This window comes from Anabrus simplex, chromosome 4, assembly GCF_040414725.1.
Source record: "Anabrus simplex isolate iqAnaSimp1 chromosome 4, ASM4041472v1, whole genome shotgun sequence".
NCBI lineage: Eukaryota > Metazoa > Arthropoda > Insecta > Orthoptera > Tettigoniidae > Anabrus > Anabrus simplex.
In genome coordinates, this window is record NC_090268.1 from 218,761,809 (window position 1) to 218,778,424 (window position 16,616).

At 48.7% G+C, this 16,616-nt stretch overlaps 1 protein-coding gene across 2 annotated transcripts in view; it reads left to right on the forward strand.

Moving 5' to 3' along the window:
• LOC136871783 (venom dipeptidyl peptidase 4) overlaps positions 1 to 16,616 on the forward strand; it is a 281,475-nt gene that overhangs the window by 125,251 nt on the left and 139,608 nt on the right. For both annotated transcript variants that reach the window (XM_067145363.2, XM_067145364.2), the window contains exon 7: positions 11 to 174. In XM_067145363.2, coding sequence (XP_067001464.2) covers positions 11 to 174 — 164 coding nt within the window. The remainder of the gene's footprint in view (positions 1 to 10; positions 175 to 16,616) is intronic.

Here is a 16,616-nt window from a genome sequence, read left to right on the forward strand (position 1 = left end):
TTGTTCACAGAGGAAGTCTTGGGTACAGGATCTGCGATGTGGTTCTCACCGGACGGCAAGAGCCTAGCTTACGCCAAGTTCGACGACACCCTGGTACGAACCGTAAGCTACATGCATTACGGTAGACCGGGCGAGGACCAGTATGCGGACGTTGTGACTATTCGCTACCCTAAGGTGAGTGCAATACTGTGAGTCTACGTGTCTGTCGTAGGGAACTAGGCAGCATGGTGCCAAGCTCCTCACCTTCATCTTCACTATGTCATCTCCCTTCGTCAACTCCTGTTGTCTTCCGATACCGACATTATTATTTACATTATGTTTGTTGTTTGATGATGATGATGCTTGTTGTTTAAAGGGGCCTAACATCGAAGGTCATCGGCCCCTAATGGAATGTGATAAACGACATAAGAGATGATGTTAAAATTTTAAAAACATATCCACTGACTAGAGTTTAAAAATGATGGAGAAAAATGAGGGTGAGATTAAAACAATCAGTGGATCTAATACGCAATGCCTTATTTTCTAATAAAACAAGAGAAATTACAGGAAAACAAAAGAATAAGGCATTGCCTGGTAGTACATAATTTACGAGAGACGTTAAAATAACACATTAAAATACGCAACACAAACTAAAATTAAGTCAATAGGATAAAAGCGAAAGTGACGCAAAACACACTAGGACAAAGGACAGCATTACACACGAGAAAACAGTCCACTATCCCTCATAAAGCGGATGACGAGGTCTGCTGACTGCTCGTCATCACGCAAGATAAGGGAGATAGTACTCGGAAGGTTAAGACTACGGCGCAGATCGACCAGGTCCACACACTCCGTAAGGATGTGCACCACGGTAAGGTGGTCGCCGCAGGTACACACCGGAGGGGGTTCTCCTTTCAAAAGATGCGAGTGAGTCAAGATACCGTGGCCGATCCGAAGACGACATAATACCACGGCTTCCCTCCGCGAAGCCCGAAGGGAAGTCCTCCATACCTTCGTTGTTCCTTTTATCGCTCTCAGCTTATTGGGAAGTGGAATGGCCTGCCACTCCATCTCCCAATGGGACATAACAAGATGTCTCAGCTGGGAGCGAATATCACTTACTGGAACCTGGAAAGGCAACGTGGGCAGTGTAACTGCCTCCTTGGCAGCCTGATCTACTAACTCGTTTCCCTCTATGCCCATGTGGCTTGGGAGCCACAGAAATGTGATTCTGGTGCCAGCATCCCAACACCCGGCCAGCAGGTCCTGGATTAGCTGCACCAGAGGGTGCCGAGGGAAACAGGTATCTATAGACTGGAGCGAACTCAAGGAGTCGGTACACAGAAGAAAGTGTCGGCGCTCATTGTACAGTGCGTACCGCAGAGCCTCATAGATAGCATAGAGCTCTGCTGTGTACACACTACAGGTTGCCGGAAGAGCAAAAAGGAACCTATCATTGTTAACAACGAACGCACAGCCCACCTTCGTATCTGACCTTGAACCATCCGTGTAGACGACGACTGAACCTGGATAGCCGCCAACAACGGACAGGAAGAGCCTCCGATAAATCGAAGGGTCCGTGTTTTCCTTTGGACCAGTGTGCAGATCCAGGATTACTTCAGGTCGTCGTACGACCCACGGAGGTACCCCACTTGGTTGTCTGACAAGGCAAGGAACCGAAGGTACGTCAAACAATTCGGAAATGTTATCCAAGCGTATCCCAACCGGCCGCGTCGCTCGAGGACGAGCAGCGTACAGCAAACGGTTGCCATTGTTGAACACGCAAGGATAGCTGGGATGAAGTGGCATCTGTCGCAAATTTGCAGCATATGTAAGTAGAAGTTGCTGGCGCCTCAGGTGTAAAGGCGGCACACCAGACTCAGCGAGCAGTCTAGCGATGGGGCTTGTACGAAAAGTTCCAATCGCCAACCTAACCCCGCTGTGGTGGATACTGTTCAGCTTCGCAAGAACGCTTGGCCTTGCGGAGCCATATGCTGCACTGCCGTAGCCTAACCGGGATAAAATGTGTGCCCGATAGAATCGCAGGAGCACCGCGCGGTCAGCCCCCCAAGAAGTGCTGCTAAGAAACTTAAGGATATTAAGCTTCCTAGTGCATTGCACTTTTAACTGCCGCACGTGTGGCTCCCACGATAATTTACTGTCAAAAAGGAGCCCAAGAAATCGGTAGGTGTCAACAACTGGAAGAACGACATTACCTAGATAAAGCTCAGGATGAGGGTGAAGTGTACGTTGACGACAAAAGTGGACAACGGAGGTCTTTGCGGCAGAAAACCGAAAGCCATGTTCTAAGGTCCACTTCTCCACCCTCCTAATAGCTTGCTGTAACTGTCGCTCTGCGACTGCCATACTGCACGAGCTATAGTGCAGAGCAAAATCATCCACATATAGGGACGGTATGACGGCTGGACCAGCAGCCGCGACAATACCGTTTACGGCAATCGCGAACAGAGTGACACTAAGAACCGATCCCTGTGGTACTCCATTTTCTTGAACGTGGTATTGCGAATATGTCCTCCCTACTCGGACACGGAATAGACGGAGGGACAAAAAATTCGCAATAAATACCGGCAAGTTACCTCGGAATCTCCATTGATGCAGGACTGAAAGGATGCCATATCGCCAGGTGGTGTCGTAGGCCTTCTCCAAGTCAAAGAAGACAGCTACCAAGTGCTGTTTGCGGAGAAACGCATCCTGGATAGAGCTCTCCAGGCGTACCAAGTGGTCTGTGGTGGATCGAGCGGCCCGAAATCCACATTGGTACTCGGACAAGAGTCCTTGTTTCTCCAGACACCACACGAGTCTGCGATTTACCATCCTCTCAAAGAGCTTACACAGGCAATTTGTAAGACAAATCGGTCTGTAACTTCCTGCATACTTAGGATCTTTGTCAGGCTTGAGGACAGGGATGACTATGCCCTCTCGCCACTGAGACGGAAAATCACCCTCTGTCCAGATTCGGTTGAACACACGAAGGAGATATAGTAAACTATCATCACTAACGTGTTTCAACATCTGGTTATGGATGTTGTCCGGTCCAGGAGACGTGTCCTTGCAAAGCGCTAATGCGCTGCGGAGTTCCCACTCCGTAAAGGGCACGTTGTAGTCCTCTGAAGCTTGGGTGGCAAAACTAAGGTGATGACGTTCAGCCTCCCGCTTCAGAGGGAGGAAATCAGGATTGTAATTCCCGGAGCCAGAGACATCCGCGAAATGACTAGCGAGATGATTAGCAATCGCGAGGGGATCAGTGGCGACACTGCCTGCAATGGAAATTCCCGGTACAGCAGATGATCCTTGAATACCCGAAAGTCGTCGAAGTTTCGTCCACACTTGAGATGATGGAGTATGCGACGTCATGGACGACACATATCTCTCCCATGAAGCCTTCTTACTTTGTCGAATAAGAACTCGCGCCTTAGCGCGGAGTTTCTTAAAAGTTACCAAGTTGGCCACAGTAGGCTGTCGACGGTAACGTTTATGAGCGCGACGGCGTTCTTTGATGGCTGCTGCTATTTCATCGTTCCACCAAGGAACGAGTTTTCGGCGAGGAGCCCCCGAGAAAAACGGAATGGACTCCTCAGCAGCAGGAAGAATAACTTGGGTGACGTAAGTTATTTCCTCGCCGACGGTCCGCCTGACATCATCGTGAAAGACAGCTAGTGATGTGTACTTTGGCCAATCAGCATGTTTAAGAATCCATCGAGGGGGAGCCTCGACGGGTTTATGTTTCAACAAAGTAAGAATAATGGGAAAATGGTCACTGTCACAGAGATCATCGTGTGTATTCCACCGAAACAGTGGAACCAACGTTCGGCTGCATAGACTTACGTCTATGCGAGAGTATGTGCCGTAACGTACACTAAAGTGAGTTGGTTCCCCTGTGTTCAAAATACATAAATCCAGATCTGTTATAAGTGTTTCCAACTCTCTTCCTCGGGGACAAGGCGTCTCAGAGCCCCATATGGGGTGATGGGCGTTAAAATCGCCCAATAAGAGGAAGGGTGGTGGAAGCTGATCTATAAGATCAGCGACATCATTGATGTTCAGATGCTGGCCGGGTGGAAGATAAACATTACACACTGTTGCTATGACAGGCAGCGAGACGCGAACAGCTACAGCTTCTAGAGGGGTTCGTAATGGAACCTCTTCGCTGTAGCTATCAGAACGTACAAAAATGCCAACGCCTCCGGAAGCCCGGTGAGCATAGTATCGTTCTGTCGAGTATAGTTTGAAATTCCTCAAGACCGTATGATGACCAGGTCTGAAATTGGTCTCCTGAATACAGACTATACTCGCTGCGTACTCACTAATAAGCTGACGTAACTCAGCAAGATGCCTGTCATAACCATTACAATTCCACTGTAACAGTGTCATAGTGTGGACTGTAAAAGGAGTGTTAGGTTATGAGCGAAAAATGCTCGTTAGCCTAAACACTATCTAATTCTACATCCGTAGATGTAGAGGACAGCGCGACATCCATCCCGTCATCAAAAGATGGCAGGGGTGCCGCCCAGAACTTCGACAAATTTCGGGCGCGAGGGGGTCCCCTACGAGGAGAGCGCGCAGGTTTAGGAGCAGGAGTGCCTCCCGGCGCGGACTCATACCCTCCAGATGGGGGGCATGACTTCTCCTTCGCAGGGGAAGGCCGAGAGCGCTCAGAACGGGCGCTCTTCTTCCCCTTCTTTTTTCAGGTTTAGACGGGCTGGGAGATGGTTTCCCAGCCCTGGTCAACGAAGCCGCCTCCGCCGGCTGGGGCACGACTTTCGTCGACCTCCTAGGGGGGGGAGACTTAGTCTTCCCCCCTTGCTGTGCCGGCTGGGAGTTCCCAGCCGGCACAGACTTCTGGTTGGTCGAAGGTGGGGTGGTCCCCCCCTTCGAGCTTTGACTATTTGCGACGTTGCTGGGAGCAGCAACAGTCGCCTTGGGCGCAGCGGTCTGGACAGGTGTCTTGGTCGTAAATGACGAACCTGGAAGACTCTGAGCTATCAAGCTATAGTCGAGTGTACGGGCAGGTGTATTCATAGAATGAAACTTACGGCGCGCTTCCTGGTAGGAAAAACCATCCAGGGTCTTGATCTCCTGGATCTTCTTCTCACTCAGGTATGTCGGACAATTCCGATCCCGAGGAGAATGAAAACCGGAGCAGTTAGTGCACTTGTATGGAGTTGTGCACTCCTCCGCGCCGTGAGCTACTCGTCCACATGTACCACATACAGCCTGATTCGAACAGCGAGATACCATATGTCCGAATCGCTGGCATTGATAGCATCGCATAGGAGGCGGGATGTACGGCCTCACATCGCAACGATAAGTGGTTACCTTGACTTTCTCTGGTAACACTGACAACTTGAAAGAGACAATAAAGGCACCAGTGGCAACGTCTTCACCGTTGACCTTGCGCGTAATGCGCCGGACGTGTGTCACGCCACGGTTCTTCATGTCTTCCATCAACTCGTCGTCAGTGTTCAAAATAAGGTCGCGGTGAAAGATGACTCCGCGAACCAGGTTCAAGGACTTATGCTCCTCCACTTTGACGGGGATTTCGCCAAAGTGCTCGCACTTAAGCAACTGATCAGCTTGCAGTGCTGTACGAGTCTTGAGAAGCAAACTACCGTTGCGCATTTTCTTAAGTTCCTCCAGTTCGCCATAGACGCCTTCGATGTGCCGACTAAAAAGGACCGACTTCACCAGCTTAAAATCGTTCCCATCGGTTCTGGTAGCGACCAGAAACCTAGGGAAGCTGGATCCCATTCCTTCACGCTGCGCATGTTCCCAGGGAGTTGAACCTCTCAGGGAAGCAAAAGTTAAAGACTTAGGTGGGCGACCACCTTGAGAGAGCAGACTTCGTTTGGAAGCCATGCCCGATAGCATCCTCCCCGAATGCCACCCACTCCGATCAGGGGTCTCTGTAGCCGAACCAAGCAGCCAAGGCAATACCCACCTGGTCATAGCAGGTACTGCCCGGGGTCCGATGTTGGACGATGCCTAATACGGCATGACTGAGGCAATGAGCACTAAGACTCCCTTCCTCCAGTCACCCGCAATAGCATGTACCCCATAGCGTTTACAGAGCACTAAATATAGAGAAAAAAATAAAAATAATTAATAATAATATGTCCTTCTGGCATTCGGCTGTGCGGGGACCTGCGTTGTCAGGCGGATACCACTGCCCGGGTACATGATACTCCCACCCGCCGCGTCCTGGGTGGTTGCTGGCACGGGCTTTCGAGCGTAGTCGCACACATAGGAGCTCCATCGCCGGGCAGCACGCACATCAAATTTTGAATGGTCTACATCTGACCCTCGGAAAAATAATAAAAAAATAAAGAGGGGACCATGGCCACATGACCCTTTAAGTCGCCTTCTACGACAGGCAGGGATTACCTATGGATGTATTCAGCCTCTCCCATCCACAGGAGGTCCATCACATTATACCAAACCGCAATCCATGTCCGCGCCAAGGTCGCCCCTTTTTGTCGCCTCTTACGACAGGCAGGGGATACCGCGGGTGTATTCTGCATGTGTGTCCCCCACCCGCAGGGTGTAGTGTGTTTGGTCCGCGAGAGGTATTTTATTTCCCTCAAGTCCGCCGGCAAGCCGGTTAGGACCCCCCTATCCGCCACCTGGGACGCGCCACGTGGGAGTATCACCTCTCCCCCTGCTACGCCATCGTAGTAGGTTCGTGGTGTTTGTTGTTTAAAGGGGCCTAAGAGCTAGGTCATCGGCCCTAATGGTACATGATGATGATGACGACGATGATGATAATGGTTGTTTAAAGGGGACTAACATCGTGGTCATCGGCCCCTAATGGAATGTGGTGGACGACATGATAGCCTACATGATAATTAAAATTTTTAAAAATGTATCCACTGACAAGAGTTAAAAAAGATGCTGATGAAAAAATTAGTATGAGATTAAAAACAGCAGTGGATCTAATTCGCAATGCCTTATGTTCTAATAAAATAAGAGAAAATACAGTGAGAAAAGGAAAAAGGCATTGCCTGGTGGTGCAGATATATATACTTCATTTACATTAGAAGTTAAAATAACACATTAAAATACGCAACACAAACTAAAATGAAGTCAATGGGATAAAAGCGAAATTGAAACAAATACACGAGGAAAAAGGACATCACAAGACACGATAAAACAGACCACTATCCCTCATAAAGCGGATGACGAGGTCTGCTGACTGCTCGTCATCTCGCAAGATAAGGGAGATGGTACCCGGAAGGTTAAGAGTACGGTGAAGATCGACCAGGTCCATACACTCCGTAAGGATATGTACCACGGTAAGATGGTCGCCGCAGGTACACACCGGAGGGGGTTCTCCTTTCAAAAGATGCGAGTGAGGTACGATACCGTGGCCGATCCGAAGACGACATAATACCACGGCTTCCCTCCGCGAAGCCCGAAGGGAAGTCCTCCATACCTTCGTTGTTCCTTTTATCGCTCTCAGCTTATTGGGAAGTGGAATGGCCTGCCACTCCATCTCCCAATGGGACATGACAAGATGTCGCAGCTGGGAGCGAATATCACTTGCTGGAACCTTGAAAGGCAACGGGGGCAGTGTAACTGCCTCCTTGGCAGCCCGCTCTGCTAACTCGTTTCCCTCTATGCCCATGTGGCTTGGGAGCCACAGAAAAGTAATTCTGGTGCCGGCATCCGAACACCCGGCCAGCAGGTCCTGGATCCGCTGCACCAGGGGGTGCCGAGGGAAACAGGTATCAATAGACTGGAGTGAACTCAAGGAGTCAGTACACACAAGAAAGTGTCGGCGTTCATTCTGCAGTGCGTACCGCAGAGCTCCACACATAGCATAGAGCTCTGCTGTGTACACACTACAGGTTTCCGGGAGAGCGAAAAGAAAAGTATCATTTCCGACAACGAACGCACAGCCCACCTTCGTATCTGTCCTTGAATCATCCGTTTAGACGACGACTCAACCTGGATAGCGGCCAACAACGGACACGAAGAGCCTCCGATAAATCGAAAGGTCCGTGTTTTCCTTCGGGCCAGTGTCTAGGTCCAGGATTATTTCAGGTCGCCGTACAACCCACGGAGGTACCCCACTTGGTTGTCTGACAAGGCAAGGAACCGAAGGTACGTTAAACAACCTGTAACGGCTCTCCACGCGGATTCCAACCGGCCCCGTGCCTCGGGGACGAGCGGCGTACAGCAAACGGTTGCCATTGTTGAAAACGCAAGGATAGCTTGGATGAAGTGGCATCTGTCGCAAATTTTCAGCATAGGTAAGAAGCAGTTGCTGGCGCCTCAGGTGTAAAGGCGGCACACCAGACTCGATGATGATGATGATGATGATGCTTGTTGTTTTAAGGGGCCTAACATCGAAGGTCATCGGCCCCTGATGGTCCAAATGAAAGAACAAAAATTTCAAAGGCATCCACTGACCAAAATAAAAATAAAATATGTCATGAAGAATGAATGGATGGGCAGGAACCCAACAAAACACAAAACAAACAAACAAAAACCAGTGGATCGGACTCAATACAGATCGAAAATAACATTATTACCGAGCAAGGAACCATTTATAAAGCACAATGATGCTTGGTGTCTAAATGGGCTGCAAAATCACGTCTAAGGCCCCACAGAGTGGTACATGTCGCGAGTAAAATAGAACCATGGTATGTGTCATGTTGGGGTATTAATCAGAAGTAGCGAAGACTCACGGTGTTCCACAAAAGATGGTACTACTCACAAGTATTGCAATACGTACAAGTAACGCAGTCCCATGGTGTGTCTCACACAATGGCGCAACGCATAGCCAACGCAAACCGAGAAGGTTCCCCACCTAGGTGTACTAAACACGGGCGCCGATATTCCCGTGGTGTTCCTCACATAGTGGGTACTAATCACAGGCAACGCAGACCTACGGTGCTGCTCATATAGTGGTACAACTCACAGGCTACGCCCAGACCAGGCTTTTACTGCTACTAATCACAAAGCTATTTCGTAACCAATTTAGTGGTACTAGTCGCAAGTACAGGCAACCTATGGTGTTCCCCGCTTGATGGTACGATTCAAAATTAGTTTCATGGTTCTAATTCAGTCAGCCCTTGGTCGCCCCTTTAGTCGCCTCTTACGACAGGCAGGGGATACCGCGGGTATATTCTACATGTGCGCCCCCACCCGCAGGGGGTAGTGTGTTTGGTCCGCGAGAGGTATTTTATTTCACTCAAGTCCGCCGGCAAGCCGGTTAGGACTCCCCTATCCGCCACTTGGGACGCGCCACGTGGGAGTATCACCTCTCCCCCTGCTTCGCCAGCGTAGCAGGTTCGTGGCACACCAGACTCAGCCAGCAGGCTAGCTATGGGGCTTGTACGAAAGGCTCCCGTCGCCAACCGAACCCCGCTGTGGTGGATGCTGTTTAGCTTCGCAAGAACGCTTGGTCTTGCTGAGCCATATGCTGCACTGCCGTAGTCTAGGCGAGATAAAATATGTGCCCTATAGAATCGTAGGATCACCGCGCGGTCAGCCCCCCTCAAGAAGTGCTGCTATGAAACTTCATGATATTAAGCTTCTTAGCAGATTGCACTTTCAATTGCCGCACATGTGGCTCCCACACTAATTTACTATCGAAAAGGAGCCCAAGAAATCGGTAAGTGTCAAACATTGGCAGAACGACATTTCCGAAATAGAGCTCGGGATGAGGGTGAAGAGAACGTTCACAACAAAAGTCGACAACAGAGGTCTTTGCAGCCGAAAATCGAAAGCCATGTTTTAAGGTCCACTGCTCAACCGTCCTAAGAGCCTGCTGTAAATGTCGCCCTGCGACTGCCATACTGCACGAGCTGTAGTGCAGAGCGAAGTCGTCCATATATAGGAAAGGTATTACTGCTGGGCCAGAAGCAGAAACAATTCCGTTTATGGCAATCGCGAACAGAGCGACACTAAGGACCGATCCCTGTGGGACTACATTTCCCTGAACGTGGTATTGCGAACACGTCCTCCCCACTCGGACACGGACTAGACGGAGGGACAAAAATTCGCAATAAATTCCATGAAGTGACCTCGGAATCTCGATTGATGCAGGACTGAAAGGATACCATATCGCCATGTGGTGTCGTAGGCCTTTTGCAAGTCAAAGAAAACAGCTACCAAGAGCTGTTTGCGGAGAAACGCATCGTGCATAGAGCTCTCCAGGCGTACCAAGCGGTCAGTGGTGAATCGAGCGGCTCAAAAACCACATTGGTACTCGGACAAGAGTTCTTGTTTCTCCAGACACCACACAAGTCGGCGATTTACCATCCTCTCAAATAGCTTACACAGGCAGTTTGTAAGACAAATTGGTCTGTAGCTTCCTGCATACTTAGGATCCTTGTCAGGCTTGAGGACAGAAATGACTATGCCCTCTCGCCACTGAGATTGAAAATCACCCTGCATCCAGATACGGTTGACCTCACGAAGGAGATAGAGTAGACTATCATCACTAAAGTGTTTCAACATCTGGTTGTGGATGTTGTCCGGTCCAGGAGACGTGTCCTTGAAAAGCGCTAGGGCGCTGCGGAGTTCCCACTCCGTAAAGAGCACGTTGTAGTCCTCTGAAGCTTGAGAGGCAAAACTAAGGTGATGACATTCTGCCTCCCGCTGCACAGCGAGGAAATCAAGATGGTAATTCCCGGAGCCAGATACATCCGCGAAATGACTAGCTGGATGGTCAGCAATCAGGAGGGGTTCAGTGACAATATTGCCTGCAATGGAAATTCCCGGTACAGAGGATGATCCTTGGATACCCGAAATACGTCGAAGCTTAGTCCACACTTGAGATGATGGAGTATGTGACGTCTTAGACGACACATATCTCTCCCATGAAGCCTTCTTACTTTGTCGAATAAGAACTCGCGCCTTAGCGCGGAGTTTCTTGAATGTTACCAAGTTGGCCGCAGTAGGCTGTCTACGGTAACGTTTGTGAGCGCGACGGCGTTCTTTGATAGCTCCTGCTAATTCTTCGTTCCACCAAGGAACGAGCTATCGGCGAGGAGTCCCCGAGTAGAACGGAATGGACTCCTCAGCAGCAGCAAGAATAACTCTGGTGATGTAAGTTATTTCCTCACCGACGGTCCGCCTGATAACATCGTTAAAGGCAGCTAACGATGAGTACTTTGCCCAATCAGCATGTTTCAAAATCCATCGAGGGGGAGCCTCGACGGATTTTTCGTTCATCAAAGTAAGAATGATGGGAAAATGGTCACTGTCACAGAGATCATCGTGTGTATGCCACCGAAACAGTGGAACCAACGTTCGGCTGCATAGACTTACGTCTATGCGAGAATATGTGCCGTAACGCACACTAAAGTGAGTTGGTTCCCCCGTGTTCAAAATACATAAATGCAGCTCTGTTACTAATGTTTCCAGCTCTCTCCCCCTGGGGCAAGGCGTCTCAGAGCCCCAGATGGGGTGATGGGCGTTAAAATCGCCCAATAAGAGGAAGGGAGGTGGAAGCTGATCTATAAGATCAGTGACATCAGTTATGTTACGAGCATGACCTGGTGGAAAATAAACATTACACACTGTTGTTATGACAGGCAGCGGAATGCGAACAGCTACAGCCTCGAGGGGAGTTCTTAAATGAACCTCCTCGCTGTAGGTATCAGAACGTACAAAAATGCCAACACCACCGGACGCCCGGTGAGCATAGTACCGTTCTGTCGAGTATAGTCTGAAATTTTTCAAGACCGTATGATGACCAGGTCTGAAGTTCGCCTCCTGAATACAGACTATACTCGCTGCGTACTCACTAATGAGCTGACGTAACTCAGCAAGATGCCTGTCATAACCATTACAATTCCACTGTAACAGTGCCATAGGGTGGACTATAAAAGGAGTGTTAGGTTATGAGCGAAAACGTGCTCGCTAGCCTAAACACTATCTAATTCTACATCCGTAGATGTAGAGGACAGCGCGACATATATCCCGTCATCAAAAGATGGCAGGGGTGCCGCCCAGAATTTCTACACTTCTCGGGCGCGAGGGTGTCCCCTACGAGGAGAGCGCGCAGGTTTGGGAGCAGGAGTGCCCCCTGGCGCAGACTCATACCCCCACATGGGGGGCATGACTTCTCCTTCGCAGGGGAAGTCCGAGAGCGCTCTGGACGGGCGCACTTCTCCCCCTTTTTCTTTTCTAGTTTAGACGGGCTGGGAGATGGTTTCCCAGCCCTGGTCGACGATGCCGCCTCCGCCGGTTGGGGCACAACTTTCGTCGACCTCCTAGGGGGGGGAGACTTAGTCTTCCCCCCTTGCTGTGCCGACTGGCAACTGCCAGCCTGCACAGACTTCTGGTTGGTCGAAGGTGGGGTGGTCCCCCCCTTCGATCTTTGACTATTTGCGACGTTGCTGGAAGCAGCAACAGTCGCCTTGGGCGCAGCGGTCTGGACAGGTGTCGAGGTTGACAATGACGAACCTGGAAGACTCTGAGCTATCAAGCTATAGTCGAGTGTACGGGCAGGGGTATTCGCAGAATTAAACTTACAGCGCGCTTCGTGGTAGGAAAGACCATCCAGGGTCTTGATCTCCTGGATCTTCTTCTCACTCAGGTATGTCGGACAATTCCGATCCCGAGGAGAATGAAAACCGGAGCAGTTAATGCACTTGTATGGAGTTGTGCACTCCTCCGCGCCGTGAGCTACTCGTCCACATGTACCACATACAGCCTGATTCGAACAGTGAGATACCATATGTCCGAATCGCTGGCACTGATGGCATCGCGTAGGAGGCGGGATGTACGGCCTCACATCGCAACGATAAGTTGTTACTTTGACTTTCTCTGGTAACACTGACAACTTGAAAGAGACAATGAAGGCACCAGTGGCAACGTCTTCACCGTTGACCTTGCGCGTAATGCGCCGGACGTGTGTTACTCCACGGTTCTTCATGCCTTCCATCAACTCGTCGTCAGTGTTCAAAATAAGGTCGCGGTGAAAGATGACTCCGCGAACCAGGTTCAAGGACTTATGCTCCTCCACTTTGACGGGGATTTTGCCAAAGTGCTCGCACTTAAGCAACTGATCAGCTTGCAGTGCTGTACGAGTTTTTAGAAGCAAACTACCGTTGCGCATTTTCTTAAGTTCCTCCAATTCGCCATAGACGCCTCGATGTGCCTACTAAACAGGATCGGCTTCACCAGCTTAAAATCGTGCCCATCGGTTCTGGTAGCGACCAGAAACCCAGGGAAGCTGGATCCCATTCCTTCACACTGTGCATGTTCCCAGGGAGTTGAACCTCTCAGGGAAGCAAAAGTTAAAGTCTTAGGTGTGGAACCACCTTTAGAGAGCCGACTTCGTTTGGAAGCCATGCCCGATAGCTTCCTCCCCGAATGCCACCCACTCCGATAAGGGTCGCTGTAGCCGAACCAAGCAGCCAAGGCAATACGCACCTGGTCGTAGCAGGTACTGCCCGGGGTCTGATGTTGGACGATGCCTAATACGGGATGACTCAGGCAATGAGCACTAGGACTCCCTTCCTCCTGTCACCCGCAATAACATGTACCCCATAGCGTGTACAGAGCACCAAATATGGAGAAAAAATAATTAATAGTAATATGCCCTTCTGGCATTCGGCTGTGCGGTGACCTGCCTTGTCAGGCGGATACTACTGCCCGGGTACATGACACTCCCACCCGCCGCGTCCTGGGTGGTTGCTGGCACGGGCTTTCGAGCGTAGTCGCACACATAGGAGCTCCATCGCCGAGCAGCACGCACATCAATAATTTAGAATGGTCTACATATAACCCTCAGAAAAACAATAATATAATAAAGAGGGGATCATGGCCACATGACCCTTCAAGTCGCCTTGTACGACAGACAGGGATTACCTATGGATGTATTCAGCCTCTCGCATCCACAGGAGGTTCAACACATTATACCAAACCGCAATCCATGTCCGCGCCAAGGTCGCCCCTTTTTGTCGCCTCTTACGACAGGCAGGGAATACCGCAGGTGTATTCTACATGTGCGTCCTCCACCTGCAGGGGTAGTGTGTTTGGTCCGTGAGAGGTATTTTATTTCTCTCAAGTCCGCCGGCAAGCCGGTTAGGACCCCCTTATCCGCCACCTGGGACGCGCCACGTGGGAGTATCACCTCTCCCCCTGCTCCGCCATCGTAGTAGGTTCGAGGGGACCACTCATAAAGCAGAATCCTGAATCGAGAATGCTTGATGTCTAAAGGGGTGCAAAATCCACGTCTAAGGCCCCACAGAATGGTACATGTCGCGAGTAAAGTAGAACCAAGGTATTTGTCATGTTGGGGTACTAATCGAAAGTAGCGAAGACTCACAGTGTTCCACACAAGATGGTACTAATCACAAGTATTGTACTTCGTACAGGTAATGCAGACCTATGGTGTTTCTCACACAATGGCGCCGCTCATAGCCAACGCAAACCAATGAGTTTCCTCACCTAGCTGTACTAAGCACGGGTGCCAGTCCCACGGGTCCCGTGGTGTTCCACACATAGTGGGTACTAATCACAGGCAACGCAGACCCACGGTGTCACTCATATAGTGGTACAACTCACAGGCAACGCCCAGACCCGTGGTGTTTCTCACAATGGTACTAATCACGGGTACTGGAAACCCACAGGGGAACCACTCTCTGATGCTACTAATCACTAACCTATTGTGTACCAAATATAGTGGTACTACTCGTAAGTAAAGGCGAGCCATACGTTCCCCGCGTGATGGTACTAATCAATAGTATTTTCATGGTTCAAATACCAGCATCCCTTGGTCGCCCCTTTTAGTCGCCTCTTACGACAGGCAGGGGATACCGTGGGTGTATTCTACATTTGCGTCCCCCACTCGCAAGGTGTAGTGTGTTTGGTCCGCGAGAGGTGTTTTATTTCCCTCAAGTCCGCCGGCAAGCCTTTTAGGACCACCCCTATCCGCCATTTAGGACGCGCCACGTGGGAGTATCACCTCTCCCCCTGCTACGCCTGCGTAGTAGGTTCGTGGCCTAATGGTACGAGGTGAAAGAAATGAAAATTAAAACTTCAAATCGTATCTACTGACAAGAATCTAAATCGGATAATGAAAAAAAAAAATGAAGGTGAAACGAAAACAATCAGTGGATTCAATTCACACTACCTCAAGTACCGGGATGATTCTTATGTAAAGTGGTCCAAAATCCAGGTCACCGACCCCTCATTATGGTATTGTACTAACCACTGGTAATTGAGAATCATGGTATTCCTGTATTAAAGTTCACTCTGTATATACATAAAGTTGTAGGGGGTCCGCTGTCTGTCATTTCGTTTTGTTTTGCCTGTTTTTTAGATATTTATCCGTTCCAGGTGAACTCAAGACCGTATCAGTACTTTTTATTTTGCGTGTCTGTTTGTCTGTCTGTTCCACCATCGCGGCGAAGTGGCAGGACAGATCTCGACCAAACTTCATATTTAGAGTATACTCATCCCGGGGAAGGTTCTGATACACATATGATTTACAAATTTTTGGATAGACCGGGGGTTTATAGAAAAACCAGAACACATTTTTTCTTATACTACTGATTTTCTATAAAGTATGTGAAACGGCCCTTCATTATAAACAACTTTTGTTATGTACTGTAACCCCTGTATGGGGGTATATGCATATATATATATATATATATATATATATATATATATATATATATATATATATATATATATATATATATATATATGTTTATTCATAAATCCAGCCAAGGGAAATCCAAAGTATCGATGACACCGAGTGCTTTCAAACGGTAGGGAATAAAGTTACGCAATGAGAAAAATGCCAAGTTGAGGCCGTGGTAAACAGGGTTCTCCAAATAAACATTGCAGAATAAACACAGATAGCGCAGTGGAAACTATGCTAGATAATATTAAAAAAAAACTAAAAGAAAATGGCAGGAGAAATAAGGGACATGACAGGTGAAAATATGAGAAACCAAGATAAAATTTGGAAATATACATATATTAGAAGAATTAATCAAGGTCTTACAAAATTAGAAGAATAGAAGTCTATACAAATACGGAATTTTCCCAACCACAAGTAATACAAATAGTTACATCAAGAGTAAAATATCGAAGGAAATGAAAGCAAATAAGAGAATGGGCCAGGAGAGGAAAGGGATGGACAAGAAAGGGATGAATACAGTTTAAAGAAAAATGTTGAACAACGAGAATAAGAAAAGAATGTTCGCAGTTACCAGATTGAAGTATACCAACATGAAGTCCTAAGCAAAGTCTAATGTCATATGAAAGTTGCCACCTCTACAATTATCACCCGAATCGACACAAACAAACGTTGTCATACTGGCGTAAGTCACTGTATACTATAATGAAACAGTCTCAAAGTATACCAAAACATAAATGGAGAAGCACTAATTAACCACAAGTGTGTATAGGAGTCGCAGAGTTGCGGATATACCACACGCACATTTGGAAAGCAAATAGTCACTGGATAGTCAAATGAGGCATAGAAATTGAAAATCCAAGCAAAATCTCGGCCTGGAAATGCACTGCTCCCAGTTAGAATTTGCAAAGAAAATAGCTCCAAATGCAACACAGCATTATTTACAATAAGGACATTTTTAGTTTGTCATACCTCATCTTGAACCAAGTAGTTCTGCCCAAAAAATGGA